The sequence below is a fragment of the Rhinatrema bivittatum genome, chromosome 4, assembly GCF_901001135.1.
Source record: "Rhinatrema bivittatum chromosome 4, aRhiBiv1.1, whole genome shotgun sequence".
NCBI classification, from domain to species: Eukaryota; Metazoa; Chordata; class Amphibia; order Gymnophiona; family Rhinatrematidae; genus Rhinatrema; species Rhinatrema bivittatum.
The window spans coordinates 339,126,122-339,142,327 of record NC_042618.1 but is presented as its reverse complement, the minus strand read 5'-3'; the positions used below and the strand labels follow the sequence as shown (position 1 = coordinate 339,142,327).

Here is a 16,206-nt window from a genome sequence, read left to right as displayed (position 1 = left end):
CAATATAGTTGTCCTTTATCATAATTATGAAAATATATTGAAAACCATATTGGGGCATGGTCTGACCACGTTTTAGGTTCAATATCAGTAGAGTAGATGCTGTTGATTAGCCCCTTATCTACTAGCAGTAAGTAAATCTATCCTAGAGTAGGATTTATGTGGACAAGAACAGAAAGTATAATTTCTAGACCTCAGGAATGCCACATATCAATTAAGTTCGCTTGGGATATAAGATATTTTAAACCATGATCACCACCCTGGGTTTCATTATCTGTTCCTGAAGAAGTGTCAACTTTGGGATTTAAGGTAACATTAAAATCACCCCCTACTATTAAAGATCCAATAGATTTTTCCCTTAAACATAAAGTGTGGAAAAAGAGACTTTGTTGTACCTGTGGTATATAAACAGAGATTAACATGTTGAACTCCTTTTCTACTTTATCACCAGAACAAATCTACCCGCCGGGTCTTTATAACAGCTTAGAAATTAAAAAATTAAATCTTAATGAAAAAGGATACCTATGCCTATGTATTTAGCAGCTTTAGAATGCACCGCCCAGTATTGTAAAGGGAAATCAGAGGACTGCATCAAGTATTCACGACAAGCCTTTAGATGTGTTTCCTGCACCATCGCTATTGTTACTTGTGACTTACGCATATCTATTTAAAAAAAAAAAAAAAAGGTGTTGTTTTCAGCCCATATTAAAACCCTTTACATTAAAAGAAAATATTTTAAACCCCACCATAGTGAAAAAAAGAACATGATGAGATATTGCGGGGAAAGACAATTGCAAATGATTCACAGGAAAACTCCCTCCTGGACTGCACAATTAAATGGAGGACATCGTGCTAAATGGCCTTTGTCCCACCATCCCCTTATTTCAACCTTTGATCTCAGTACATATGGCATGAGGATCACCCATTTCCCTTCACCTACCTCACCCGCCCCCTAAAACCAAATCCCATAAGATCTGCATGTAAGGATTGACAGATCTAATATCATTGAGACCATCGGATTCCCCATCCGGCAGCAATAGTTAATTTTAACGATAACCAATATCATATCAAAATATCAAAATGTAAGAACGCTAATAGAACATAGAATCTCAATTAACAAACAACCCTTCTAACCCCTATTCAGACCCACATGTGGGTTGAGACCAAATATGAGGATTAAGTAGAAAAGGATTAGTCTTAGTCCTCAAGTCACTTCCGTTGCAGAGTTCCACCACAATCTCCTGCCCTCTTTTCTGGTGCGTTGCCAGTGGCAGAAACCCCCCTCGTTCGACAGTGATGACAAATTATTGGAGACGCTGTCTACAGTCGGTAGGCCCATCTCCTGAAAGGCCGCGTTAGCTTCAGCCAAAGTCTTGATGCGATGAGAAACTCCCTTAAAGGTGAACCATATCCTGAAGGGATAAAGCCACCTGTATTTGATGGCCTCTTTGCGGAGTTGAGTAATGACCGATCGAAACTTCAATCTTTTCTTTATTGTCATCAGAGAGAGTTCAGCAAATACTGAGACATCATGAATGTTCCAATTCCAAGTAGTTTGTTTATGGGCTATATTTTGAATCGTATCCTTTACTGTAAAACTGTGAAAGCATACTACAATGTCTCGTGGTTTATTACCTGACCTCATGCCCAGAGATCGATGAGCCCATCATGACTGTTCCAATTCCAAGTAGTTTGTTTATGGGCTATATTTTGAATCGCATCCTTTACTGTAAAACTGTGAAAGCATACTACAATGTCTCGTGGTTTATTACCTGACCTCATGCCCAGAGATCGATGAGCCCATTTCAATTTAATAGAAAATGTTGATGAAGCTCCAATGACATGGAGGAAGTGAGAATGATTCTACATATTTGCATCACCAGAGTCACAGTCTTGATATTCCGGGGTTTCCGTTACCCTGCAGAATCGCAAATTATTGCAACGTGTCTGATTTTCAATATCTTCAAGTTTCTCAGCTAATGTAGTGAATTCCCTCTGTAAGATCTGATGTTCTGTGCACAGACGGGATAAAACTTCAACTTGAGAATCCACACGATTATCCGTTTCGTCCACCCATCTACCTAACTCCACAATGTCCTCTTTCATCTCGCCCACAATATCCATTAGCTCTTGCTTATATGTTTTAAAGTCCTGGTGAAGTTAGCTAAACCAGTTGTGAATTTCAGATCGGGTAGGTAGGGCAGAGTTCGAAGCACACAATGCTGCTGCCGGAGCACTTTCCTCATCTATGCAGGCCGCCACCATGTTGGAAAAATCAATCTCACGAATGGATTCTAATTTCTGATACGAAAACTGCCGAAAACCTACCAAATTTCACTTGGTTGACATCAGGGATCCTCATCCAAAAGGACTGTAGAGGTTGGAGGTATAGCAAATCGTAGATGCCCGAGATTTCAAATAAGTTTGCTTACCAGGTGCAGGAGCTCTCAATTTAGACAACATGGGGCCCCGATGATGTCATTTCCTCTGAATCTCTACTTTAAGAGGGTGAGAACCTTGCACCCCACACCAGATCTCGAATAATCTCCAAACTCTAATTTAAGCCACAGAGGTAGAAAACCTTCTAGCACAAAGCAATATGGAAATCACTGCCGAAGAATAACCACGCTTCAGCAGCTGAGCCTGCTCAAGGGTCAAACCGTAAGAAAAAAACAATCCAGATCATCATGCACTATTGACCCTGATGCAGCAGATCCTCCCTGAGAAGCAGCCTGAAAAGGAATGTCCACCACGAGCTACTGAAGATTGGTGTACCACAATTTCCGGGGCCAATCCGGAGCTACCAGAAATATAGTCTCAGTATGTCTTGCAATCTTCTGAATTACCCTGTTGAGCATTGACCAGGGCGGGAAAGCATAACACACTCCACTCTGCGCCACACCTGGATGAGAACATTGATTCCTAGCACTCTCAGATTCCTTCTGCGACTGTAGAAGCTCACCATTAAGTCCAGGTACGGCAGATTCCAACAAGACACTATGAGTCAAAAAGCCTCACCCACTAGCTACCACTCTTCTGGTTCCAAGACCTGTCTGCTGAGGAAGTCAGTCTACACATTGTCCTGCCCGGCAATGTGGGTGGCGGATATCTCTTGAAGATGTTGCTCAGCCCACACCATGAGAGCATCTATCACCACAGACACCTGATAGCTTCTGTTTCTGCCCTGATGATTTATGTAGGCGACTGTCTTGGAATTTTCTGACATTATTCTCACCACTCAACCTACCAGCTGCTCAGAAAATCTTAAGCATGCCAAGCGAACTTCACGCACTTCCAAACGATTAATGGTTCACTGTCTTTCCTCAGCATTCAACTGACCTTGTGCCATCAACTCAGCAGTGAGCCCCCCATCCCAAAAGGCTTGCATCTGTTGTGAGTATCAACTAATCTGGTGTCTCCAAGGGCACTCCTTTCCTGAGGTGGTCCACTAGTAACCACCACAACTGGTTGTCCACCTCCATCTGCAATTGGAGTCTCACTGGGTACTCTTGTGACTGCGGATTCCACTGGGAGAACAAAGTAGATGTGAATCGGTTATTTACTCTTTCGGATAGTAGAAAGACTAGGGGGCACTCCATGACGTTAGCATGGGGCACATTTAAAACTAATCGGAGAAAGTTCTTTTTTACTCAACGCACAATTAAACTCTGGAATTTGTTGCCAGAGGATGTAGTTAGTGCAGTTAGTATAGCTGTGTTTAAAAAAGGATTGGATAAGTTCTTGGAGGAGAAGTCCATTACCTGCTATTAAGTTCACTTAGAGAATAGCCACTGCCATTAGCAATGGTAACATGGAATAGACTTAGTTTTTGGGTACTTGCCAGGTTCTTTTGGCCTGGATTGGCCACTGTTGGAAACAGGATTCTGGGCTTGATGGACCCTTGGTCTGACCCAGTATGGCATTTTCTTATGTTCTTATGTTCTTAAAGCTTGATGAAGTGGCCGCATGTGTGTCCTTGTCTAGGGTACTACCTCCAAAGTTGCTGCTATAGACCCCAAGACCTGCAGATAAGACCACAACATTGGACGAATAGCCCTCCTCAAAGACTGGACCTGAGTCACTAACTTTTGAATGTGTTTCTCTGCCCCACATCATATCAAATCACATACCGAGCTACTCCAGGGACTGAGTCGGCTAAGTTCACCACCCAGCCTAGCTGCTGAAGCAAGCAGATCACTTTTAGAGACGCCAATTGACTCTCTTCCGCACTCTTGCCTTGAATCAACCAGTCATCCAGATATGAATGGACTAGAATACTGAACTCCTTGTGCAAACGCCACTATCACCACCATGACCTTGGAGAAGATTCTGGATGCAGTAGCTAGACCAAAGGGTAGGGCTTGAAACCGATAACAGTGGCCTAGAATGGCGAAATGAAGGAAACGATGTTTCTGTTGAATGGGAATATGTAGATAGATAGGCTTCCATTAGATAGAGACGTGAGAAATTCCCCTCTCTATAATGCCATAATTATGGAGTGTAGTCATAGGCAAATGCAGATTGATTCTCTTAAGATCCAGGATGGATCAAAAGGAACCCTTTTCCTTTTTGGGAATGACTAAATAAATGGAATAGCACCCCATATTTTCTTGCAATCTGGGAACTGGAATTAAGGCCTTCAGATCTATCAATCTTCTCAATGTAACCTTCACTGCCACGCTCTTTACTAAAGAGTTGCATGGAGAGACCATAAATGCATCTGGAGGAATTCTAGAACATAGCTGTTTCTTACCACCTCCAAGTCCCATTGGTCTGTCATAATCTGGGCACATCTTTGGTAAAAATGAGATAGATGGCTGCCTACCTCTGTCTCCTGTAGGTGAGCCTCCACACCTTCATTGTGAAGATTGAGATGCTCTGGTGCCGGAGCCCGCATCCTTATGAGGCTTCTTAGGCTGAAAGGACTAAGATATTCTGAAGGGACAAGACTTTTGAGCAGCTGGTCCTCTATAAGGACAAAACCAATAGGAATCCCTGAATCAGGTTTTTGCCATAAAAGAACATGATGCCGCTTTCCTGTCTTCCAGTAATTGCAGAATCTTGGATTCACCCCATCTATTCGACATCTTCTCCAACTTACTCCTGAACAGGAGAGAACCTTTAAAAGGTGACCTTGTCAAATTTGATTTAGAAATAGTATCTGCTGACTAGTTTCGTAGCCATAACAGGCACCTGGTCACTATCACGGAAGCTACACCTCTAGCGGCCATATGCACCAAGTCACAGCCCACATCTATCAGCTCCCACTCCTTGACTCTCCTGAGAGAGATGCAAACCTGACTGAGCCACCATGTAGCAGCAAGAAGCTATTTGCAGATTCATTGCCATGGCTTCAAATGCCTGCTTGAGGATGGTTTCAATACTCCTGTCCTGGGCATCCTTCATAACTGGCCCCCCTTTGACCGGGATGGCGGTGCGCTTAGTAATAGCTTAGTAACAGCACACACCAAGGTATCAATTTTCAGGACCCGCAACTGTTTCCTTGCCTTCGGATCCAAGGAGTACAGACTTGCCAAAGAACGTCCCCCTTTAAAGCTTGCTTTTGAAGTGTTCTACTCAAGGTCAATTAACTCTTGAATTGACTCCAGGAGGGGAAAGAAACATGATGCATTGCACAAGGTGACCAAGATGGGATCTTTCTTTTGTAATCCTGCAGCGTCACTCTCGTCTGTCCCGAGTGTTTTCAGGGTCTGAGTCAACAAACCTGGCAACTCGTCTTTGTGGAAAAAAAAAAAAAGAGTAGAGTCCTATGTGGTTCCAAGTCAGGTGAATTTCTCCCTCTTCCAAAGGTCTGAAATCCGAATCCCCACCGGAATCATCTGACAGGTCACAATTGTCATCATCTTCAGCATCCCCAGGGACAGCCTCTTTGCGGCACTTGCCTGAATTGGACAGAAAGCAAGACGCCATATGATATATGCCCCCCTTCTTATTGGGCTGCTTCGACTCCGCTAGATGCCCTTTCAGAAAGGCCTGTAACCCCATGAAAAATTCCTTCTAGGAGGAGGATGAAGAATCCATACCAGGGCTTATAGGCCCACACATGGCACTTTCCGATCCCTCCCCCAGTGATGTCCCTCCCATCATGAACAAAGGGGGAGGGGAACTGTCCATCGTAGCGCCTCCTGCACCTTCCCCCTCCAAGTCCTCCATCGGACGAGGGCATACTGCAACCGTGGCAAAATCTTTAGAAAACAAAATGCCTTGAGCCTCCAGACAACACTGGCACAGACAAAGTGAGAGTGTCTGCAGAAGTGCTCTTATATGACAAGCAGAACAAAAAGCAAGATGCTTAGATTTTTTTGTTCCTGGCGCCATTATTCTTCATTCCATGCGGCCTCCTGCACACACACCATCGCGTGCACAAAATACCTGCACAATTACATGCGCAAATCTAGGCCACAGGCTTATGTGTATACATACCCGCAAAAGTGCATGCCTACGATAAGACACCACTGTGCTGCATGCACCAGAGTGCACAGGAAAAAAAACACCCTACCACGCGACTAACTGAGCTTGTGATGCACGGCCTAGCAAATGCTGCTCAACCCACCATTCCTGCCACCCCCACTCTCCACTAACTCCCCAGAGAAATAAGAGAGGAAAGCAGTTACTTACCTATAAACAGGTGTTTTCTTAGGGCAGCAGGATGTTAGTCCTCACACCTGGGTGACATCATCCAATGGAGCCTGGCATGAAAAACTTATGTCAAAGTTTCTAGAACTTTGACTAGACCCACTGAGCATCACCCAGCATGCACTATTCCATGTGTCCATACGGGGTCCCTCTTCAGTCTCGAAACATAGAATTGCGGAAAAAAGAAAATAATAAACAGGAGAAACCCAACTTCGTGCGGCGGTGGGCGGCTTTCATGAGGACTAACATCCTGCTGTCCTGTTTCAGGTAAGCAATTCTGCTTTCTCCTAGGTCAAGCAGGATGGTAGTCCTCATGCATGGGTGAATCCCTAACTAGAGGCTGCTCCCCAACTCAAAAGGGGACCAACATGCACCAACCAGGTGCCAATGAACACAACAACCTCAGTGCTGTTGGCAACAGAGGGGGAGACAACCTGAACCCAAATAACAGGCCCTAGGTAGGGAGAGTTGGGTTCTACACCTCAAAGAGATTCTGGAGGACAGACTGCGGGAACCTACTGTCACGTCGATCATCCCTATCCAGACAGCAGTGTGTTGTGAATGTGTGGAGAGAACTCCACATCACAGCCTTGCAAATCTCCTCCACCGGAACTGCTCACAAGTGGGCCATCGATGTTGCAATGGCTCTGACAGAATGACCCCCCCCCCCCCCCCCAAGATGCAGTCCTACCTGGGCATAACAGAAGGAGATGCAATCTGCTAGCCAATTGGATAATGTCTGCTTGGCAACAGCAACCCTCAATCTATTCCTATCAAAAGAAATGAAAAGTTGGGTGGACAGTCTATGGGCTTCAGTCCGCTCCAGGTAGAATGCTAAGGCTGTCTTAGAATCCAAACTGTTCAGTGCTTGTTCACCTTGGTGCAAATGGGGCCTGTGAAAGAATGTTGGTAGGAAGACTGACAGTTTAAGATGGAAATCCGACACCACCTTAGGCAGGAACTTGGGGTGCATACGAAGGACACCCCTGTCATGATAAAACTTGGTGAAAGGTGGATAAGTCACTAAGGCTTGGAGCTCGCTGACCCTTCATGCTGAAGTGACCGCCACCAAAAATATGACCTTCCAGGACAGGTACTTCAGATCACAGGTAATTAGTGGCTCAAAAAGAGCTTTCATCAGCTGAGCAAACACCACATTGAGGTCCAAAGATGCAGTGGAAGACCTTAGGGGAGGCTCTATTTGAGTTGGTCTTTAAGCCAGCCTCCGAAAGGTGCAGAAGGTAATCAAGCAGTTTTTGTGTGGGGCAGGAAAACAGATCTAAGGCCTTCTAGTCACACCACACGGAAAACATCCTCAATTTCAGTCCTTAAAACTTTCTAGTGGAAGGCCTTCTAGAAGCCACTAGAACCCAAGACACATCAGCAAAAAGATCAAGCGGCTGCAGAATCAACCTCTCAACATCTAGGCTGAGAGTGCCAGGGCTGGAAGTTGGGATGGCCGGAGTCTGCCCCGATTCTGCGTGATGAGATCTGTGGAAGTCCCCAAACTGATCAGTTGCTGGAAAGACAATTCCTGAAGAAGTGAAAGCCAGATCTGTCTCAGTCAATGAGGAACTATGAGAATCATAGTCCCTTGGTCCTTTCGAAGTTTCAGGAGAGTCTTCATTACTAGAGGAATTGGAGGATACGCATACAGAAGACCCTTGCCCCTAATGGCTAGCAAAGGCATCCAAGGCTGGTTTGCCATTTGACCTGTACAGGGAGCAGAACTGAGTCACCTTCCTATTGCAGGGGGATGCGAACAAGTCTATATCTGGGGTTCCCCAGAAGCAGAAGATCCGGTTTGCTACCCCCTGGACTAGCGACTACTTGTGGGGTCTGAAGACCTGACTTAGTTTGTCTATCACATTCTCTGTTCCGGCCAGATACATGAGTGCCCTGGAACGTGGTAGGAAGGTCTTCACCTGAGCCGTGTCTAGCAGGGCTCCTATGAATTCCAACTGACGTGACGGGCTGAGATGAGACTTCGAGTAGTTGATGACGAACCCTAGTGACTCCAGCACCCAGATGGTCAAGTGCAAGGACCAAACTGCCCCTGCCTGAGAGGTGTTCTTGACCAGCCAATCGTCCAGATAAGGAAAAACATGCACTCCCAGTCTGTGGAGTTGTGCCCCCACCATAGCCAGACACTTTGTAAAGACATGTGGGGTAGAAGCTAGCCCAAACAGCAACACTCTGTACTGGAAGTGCTGTTTTCCCACCACAAATCTTAGATACTTCCTTAGACCTGGAAAGATCTTACTTGTTCAAGGTCCTTAGGTCTAGGATGGGACGGAGTTTCCCCTGTTCTCTTTGGAATCAGGAAGTACCAGGAGTAGAATCCCTGCCCTCTTTGCCCTGGTGGGACAGGTTCCACCGCTCTGGCCATTAAGAGGGCAGAGAGCTCTCTAAACAGTACGACTTGATGCACTATTGGCTACCAAAATGAGCACGGAGGAAAATTTGGTGGGACACCCAATAGGTTCAATCAGTTCCCCTGGAGGACGATGGACAAAACCCACTGGTCTGAGGTTATACTGGGCCACTGATTCGTGAAGAATCATAGCCTGCCCCAAACCTTCCAGCATCTCAGGTATGGGTGGCTGACTCATGCTCCCAAATCCCAGGAAGTGGTCAAAACCACTTCCTGGGATTTGGCTCAGGTGCCAGCTGAGGCTCGGGAGCTTGCTGCTACCTGGGGCGACCGTGAGAGCTCACCCTCTGGGAACGGGAGCAAGGGGCCAGAGGATAGTTCTTCCTCTGGTAGTAGAAAGTCTTCCTCTGCCCTTGCCTCTCCGACCTCCTGGCTGAGGAGGGCGAGTCTGAAGTGCTGGAGGAGAGTTGCTGGAGGGTCTCATGGTGATTCTGTAACTGGGCCACTGCGTCCCTTTCCTTATCCCTTAAGAGATTCTCTCAAGTGCATGGCAAGTCAGCGGGTCGCTGATGTACTTCCGGTTGGAGATCTAATGCCTGCAGCATGCCATCCTGCGGGCACCGATTCCCACTGCAGAGACTCTTGCTGCCGTCTCAAACATTGTAGGTGGAGTGCACCTCGTGTTTCTCGCACTCCAGGCCCTGATGCACCAGTGACAGAAAGATGTCTTGCTGCTGTTAAGGCAGCCAATCAGCTACCTCCTGCACCTGCTTTCAGAGATTGCGAGAGTATTGACTCAAGTGGAGCTGGTAGGAGACAATGTGGGCAATGAGCATAGCCCCCTTGAAAACCTTTCCTCTCAAGGGCGTCCAGCGCTTTATGATCCTACTCAGGGGAAACCGAGGCATGGGTCTGAGAGTGCTTGGCATTTTTGAGAGCAGAATCAACCACCACCAATTGGTGTGCCAGCTTACACTTCTTAAATCTGGTAGCCTGTTGGATAAGGTAAACCTCGTCCACCTTCCTGTTCACAAGAGGAACTGTGAGGGGGTGCTCCCAAATCCACAACAGCAACTCCTTAAAGATCTCATGCACCGGGACCACCATGATTCTCTTTAGGAACCTCCACAAACTGGAGGATCTCCAGCATCTTGTGCCAGGCATCCTCCTCAGTCATCAACTGAAATGGGATGGCCTCTGCCATAGCCCAACAAAACCTGCGAAGGTCAGGTCCTCAGGAGGAGACCTCCTTCGCTCCTCTGAAGGAGAGGGTTCTGAGGGGAGACCCTCTGAGTCCTCTGAGGAGTATTCCGCAGTGTCAACACCCAGAGGTTATAAGGAGCCTCATCCTCATTGTAATCCACAGGCGATGGGACCTAGGTGCTTGGCCTTCGTCCAGAGACCCAAGTACTGGTGGCATCAGTACCGGCAAAACCGGACAGGGGGCTACAGGCCGTGGGGGTGCCATTGGCACCAATGGGGTTTCCTCATCGGAGTAACCAGCAAAGACCACTGCGTCAGTCAGGGGGAAGCATCATTGCCCTGGTGAGCAACAATGCCTTCCCGGGAACCAATGCCAGCTGGGTTCATAACACATTGATGAGCACATTGAGACGTTTCCAGCAGCGGTTCCAGCAGGGAGAGCCTGGGCACTGACACAGTCTGTGCCACCGGCTCGATGTCCCACAGTGCCCCATCGACCATCAGCTGGACTCTGCGCTCCAAATCCTCCTCAAAGATTGCCGATGCCAAAACCGAATGGGAGGTAGAAGGGTTGGTCAGATCTTCCTCAGAGCTTCGAGGTGGATCAGCGATTGACACCAGGATGGTGGAGACTGTCGCAGACCCCCGGCATCAATGGAGGATAGGCACTCCTCGCCTCGGGGGCATCTCGACAAGCAGCGGCGCTAACCAAGCCTGGCACCATGCATAGAAGGCGACTGGTGCCAATGCTTCCTTAGCTTCCCTTGGTGCTTGGCTCGTTCTTTCCCTGGTGCAGAGGTCAAAGACAACGAACCCGATGTCCTCGACCTGGAAGAGACCAACAGAGGTTGGTCCCCAGCACCCCTATCTGCCAGTGGCACAGAGGGTGCGATAGACCCCACCGGTTTCGATGGCTCAGTGTCCATTGGTGCGGCTCCATGGTCCTTCAACATCGATGCTACCAATGCCAATGTTGATGGCTTGGACTTCTTCACCCTGAAGAGCTTCTCCAACTTATAGAGGCGAGCATGACGTCCCTTTGGAGCCACTTGGTCGCACATGCAGCACCCCCAAACGTCATGTGATGCCCCCAGGCAGAGGATACACACCTCGTGTGGGACCATAATGGATATAATTCTCGGGCACTGAGGGCATTGGCGAAAACCCAAGGTCAGAGCGACAAGAAATAAAAGGGGCGAAAACGACCACAGAGGCAGACACCAGTGAGCTCCGCAGCACTGCTGCCATGGGGGAATAAAGCGAAAGGAAACTTAATGAATTGGTGAAAAACCTGACTGGGAAGCAAGAGGAAACCAAAGAAGGACCTGCACCAAGAAAACACAAAAAAAAACCCACCGAAAGAGTCGGTGAGTTTTCCAATTTACTTATTTCAAGCAAAAAACGATGCGAAAGCTCCACGGGGAAAAAAAAAAAGACTGAAGAGGGACCCCGCATGGATACGTGGAATAGGGCATGCGTTTTCATGCCGGGCTCCGCTGGATGATGTCACCCATGTGTGAGGACTACCATCCTGCTTTTCCTTGGAGAAAAGGTAGTAAATGTCAAAACAACCCAGTAAAAAGAAGAGGGGCCTAACACTTCCCTCCTATCTCTTTTTTACCTGAGCTCTGCCCTTCCCTGTCTGATAGCATGATCAGGTCACCAGCTATGGGAGGAGAGAGCACAAGCCTTTAACGCCGAGCTCATCCTTATCCTTTTTAAGTCTAAACCTGGCCAGGCATCGAGACAAACTGCTCAGCTAAGGGAGGGACCAGTTGGGGCTGCCTCAGGAGCTCAAACTCTGTGTCTAATTCTTCTCCTTATCTTCTATATTCTTCTTTTTTTTATTTTTTTAACACTAGCAATCCGCACTAGGAAGATGCATGTGCACTATCTGCTGGAGTCAGAGAATACTGGCAGGCTGATGTCGGGGCAGGGCTATGTCAGTGAGTCAGTTTTTCTCAGTCTCCATCTGCTGGAAGGAGTACATAACCCACTGGTGTGGCTTGGCCTGCCTGGGTGCAGAGGAAAAGAAAGATATACTAGAGAAATAAAAACAGAGTAAAAGAGAATGAAAGAGGAAATACAAATGCAATAAAGTAAAGGGCATTCCCATTGCATTCTTACATAAATTGCCATACTGGGTCAGACCAAGGGTCCATCAAGCCCAGCATCCTGTTTCCAACAGTGACCAATCCAGGCTATAAATACCTGGCAAATACCCAAAAACTAAGTATATCCCACGCTACTGATACTAGTAATAGCAGTGGCTATTTTCTAAGTCCACTTAATGAATAGCAGGTAATGGACTTCTCCTCCAAGAACTTATCCAAACCTTTTTTAAAACCCAGCTACATCCTCTTATCTCCCAAGGTGTACCACAGATGCTTTAGTCACAGTGGAAATACTTTCTAGATGCTGCAAAGAACAAATCATTTGATAACAGTGAGAAGAGCTCCACAGACTGCACCCAGAGAATATTCTGGGGTTAGGGGGGCAAGGAACAGCTCTCTCTCTCTCTCTCTCTCATGACTTTATTAGCTCTTAATCTCAGCACAGGTACCATGTCATTCTGCATGTGCTAGAACTTCTCAGGATTATCTCCACAGACAGACTTCTAAATGGAATCTGATACAGGACAGCACATGGTTTTATCTTGCAAGTGACCTAGACACAGCATCCTTGCATTCTGAAGAAGGAAGGTCTGTGGAATATGGCAAACAAACCAAGAAAGGTATCAGTTAATACTTTTGTGTAATGATGTGATTGTATGTGCTCATGAATGTATAAGTATGTGTTATAGTTTGCGGGAATTGTCACTGCATTATGGCTCCATTCACCTCTAGGATACCAGTTCAAATTCAGCTCAGATTAGCAGGAACTTTAAAAGGGGGCCAAAGTGAAACAAGTTAGCATTCTCAGTCCTATCATCTTCTGGAGAAACAGAATACTGTTTTTTTCTGGGCTGCACCACATTTAAGTTGTAATGATGATGTCATCGAGAAAGCTGCATTTTCTGCCTCCATTGTCTGGACATGTGTAGCAGGATGAAAGAAAGTGTGAATTCTGCTGCATACCTTTATGATAAGGAAATGGAAGTGTGGTAAGGAGAGAGAGAAAGTATATGTGTGTGTCTTTCATGTGCGCCATGATGCAGTACCTGACAGACTGGCGTCGAGACTGGCGTCCCTCAGGGGTAGAAGACATAGTGGGCTGGTAGGCACCAAATGCAAAATCTTCATCTCCCCATGTCTCTTCTTTTTCTGTGAAAACAAGGATGTACATTAGAGCTTCACTTTAACATATACTCACTGAAGAGTTCAGTATAAGGAACTACAACTTAATGCAGTCCCTCATGGAGAAGTGCACACAGTATTAGAGGATCTTATCTTAATATGGTCATACGCTAGATCAATGGTCCTCAACCCTGTCCGGGGGATCCACCAGCCAGTCGGGTTTTCAGGATATCCACAATTAATATACATGAGAGAAAATGTGCATGCACTGCCTCCATAACATGCAAATGGTGCAGCAAGAGACACAGAATGACATATACTGAAGAACGTTTCCCCTTAATGTAATTGCAGTTGCATACAGCACTGTTTAAGAAAATCTGAAATTCATGGCATCACTCACCTTGTTGCTTCTGGTACTTTGGATCCAGCTTGAATTCTTTCCGTTCTCCCGTGACTGGTCGTTCCAGCAGTTTTGCTGCTGTCCCACGTCCCAACAATTCATCCAGTTTAGACCGTGCAGGGCGGGGAATTTCTCTGGATGTAAAAGACAAACACAATGAGTTCAATTATGGGGTGGTTCATGCTCAGCCCCTCGCATCTAGCTGCTCTCTGATCTGCTGACAAGTTGACTAGATAGGCCTTACAGACCTTTTCTGCCAACTCACTATGGGCTAGATTTTAGTAGGTACACGCGGGCGTAGATTTGTGCGTGCAACCCGGCGTGCACAAATCTATGCCTGATTTTATAACATGCGCGTGCAGCCACATGTATGTTATAAAATCCGGGGTTGGCGCATGCAAGGGGGTGCACACTTGTGCATCTTGCGTGCGCCGAGCCCTAGGGGAGCCCCGATGGCTTTCCCTGTTCCCTCCCTTCCCCTACCCTAACCCGCCCCCCAGCCCTATCTAAACCCCCCCCCCACCTTTGTTAAATAAGTTGCGCCTGCCTCTGGCGTGCAATCCCCCGGCATGGCTGCTATGCCGTAGGCCTCGGTCCCGCCCCCGGACCACCCAACCCCGCCCACTCCCTGCCCCTTATTTCAAGCCCCGGGACATACGCGCGTCACCGGGCCTATGCAAAATAGGCTCGGCGAGTGCAGGAGCTGGTTTAAAGGGTTGCGAGCGTATATTATACTCGTAACCCTTTTAAAATCCACCCCGATGTGTTTTTATGAAGAACAGTAAAGCCTACACAGAACGTCTTCAGCAGGGTCAGCTGCAATGGATATGATCTGAATAAAAAGTCTGGAAGTTTATGGAAGATTTTTATTTTTTAAGTATTTTTTTCGAGAAATTTAGAGGTCTGTATTCAAAAGCATTTAGCCGGATATCTCAGAAGTTATCTGGCTACATGAATATTTAGGAGTTGATCCCGCTAAATTCTAAAATTTGGTTGGATACGTTAGGGGCATCCCATGGGCATAACTAGGAGCAGAGTTAATTGGATAAGTTATCCAGCTAACTTTTAGGATAGCCCAGTATGGTCAATTGTGTGGATGTGCTGTTAAATATACAGGCTAAATATGAACCTCTTAGTTATGAGCACCATATGCATTTATCTAGGATCTTTTTGATAGTCCTCTTTTCTCTCAAGGTGGTGCCCTCCTTCCTCCAAATCACCTAATATATTGGCTACTACTATTTTCATTTTGAAATGTAGATTGAGTAAATATTCAATGTTTTTTTTTTATTGTTAACGTAATGGCAAGTATGGATTTCCCTTGCTTTGGGCATTATATGAAAAGGAGTGTTATAAATCACAATAAATAAATGCATTTGATAAAGATTCCTGTTTCTTACTCTTCTCCCATTGGCTCCTTCTGCTGAGCCTTAGGACTCTCTCCAAACCCCAGAGCGTCCATGAGGTCATCTCCATCCTCCTCAAAGATCAGTTCCTCTTTCTTCCGAGACTTAACAGTCATTTTACCAGGACTCAAACTGGATGCCTCTGTAAAAGGGAAACAAGGATTTTCCTGCTGTGAGTAAGGAAAGCTGATGGATGCCTCACCAAGGCCAATGAATGATTCTTCTTATGATTAATCTACTTGGAGCAGATAATTCTAGTCTCTCTTCTTTGGACAAGGAATAAGCAGAGGAAGAAGTCTGACATATTGTTAGTACTAAGGGGAAGCAATGATTCAATTTGGGAAAAAAAAAAAACGGACCCCAAAAACCTTGAAGATCGTGCCCAAAGCCACTGTCATGGATGCTTTGTGGGATAAGAAAACTTGATATAGGATCTGAAAGATAAAAATGGATGACCCAACAAACCAGTGAAGCCATCACCACTGCAAATTAAACAAAGGGAAAAGAATGACAACACCAAAATTAACCAGATGTTGTGATGCTGTCCCAGCAAATTCTGCTTTCATGCGGTGGCTTTTCTATGAGCAGCTTCAAAATGTCATAGAGGCAGTATCTGCCAGATGCTATCTGACCTCAATTCACTTGTGGGATTCTGGGTTTCTAACAATCACTTTCTAAGCACAATTTGCATACCTAGCACTGCTTTTTTAAAGTAGACCTCAAGATAAGAATTAAAAGCCCTGAATCTAACCTTCCACCGTGTGAAGGTTATTATAAAATTTGCCCTTTAAAAATTACTCGAAAAACTTTTCTTAAGTGAGGACCTCAGGTTAATTGTGCGAGCAACAATCCTCCCTCATTAGATGACTGTAACACATTATACATAGGTTTACCAGCCTATGCATTGCGTGCCCTCCAACTACCACAGAATTC

At 46.1% G+C, this 16,206-nt stretch overlaps 1 protein-coding gene across 1 annotated transcript in view; it reads right to left on the bottom strand.

Moving 5' to 3' along the window:
• Positions 1-16,206, bottom strand: part of FBF1 (Fas binding factor 1) — a 183,281-nt gene that overhangs the window by 80,026 nt on the left and 87,049 nt on the right. Inside the window, exons 10-12 of the mRNA XM_029600467.1 lie at positions 15,268-15,415; positions 13,868-14,001; positions 13,392-13,494 (exon numbers count right to left, since the gene is read on the bottom strand). Coding sequence (XP_029456327.1) covers positions 13,392-13,494; positions 13,868-14,001; positions 15,268-15,415 — 385 coding nt within the window. The remainder of the gene's footprint in view (positions 1-13,391; positions 13,495-13,867; positions 14,002-15,267; positions 15,416-16,206) is intronic.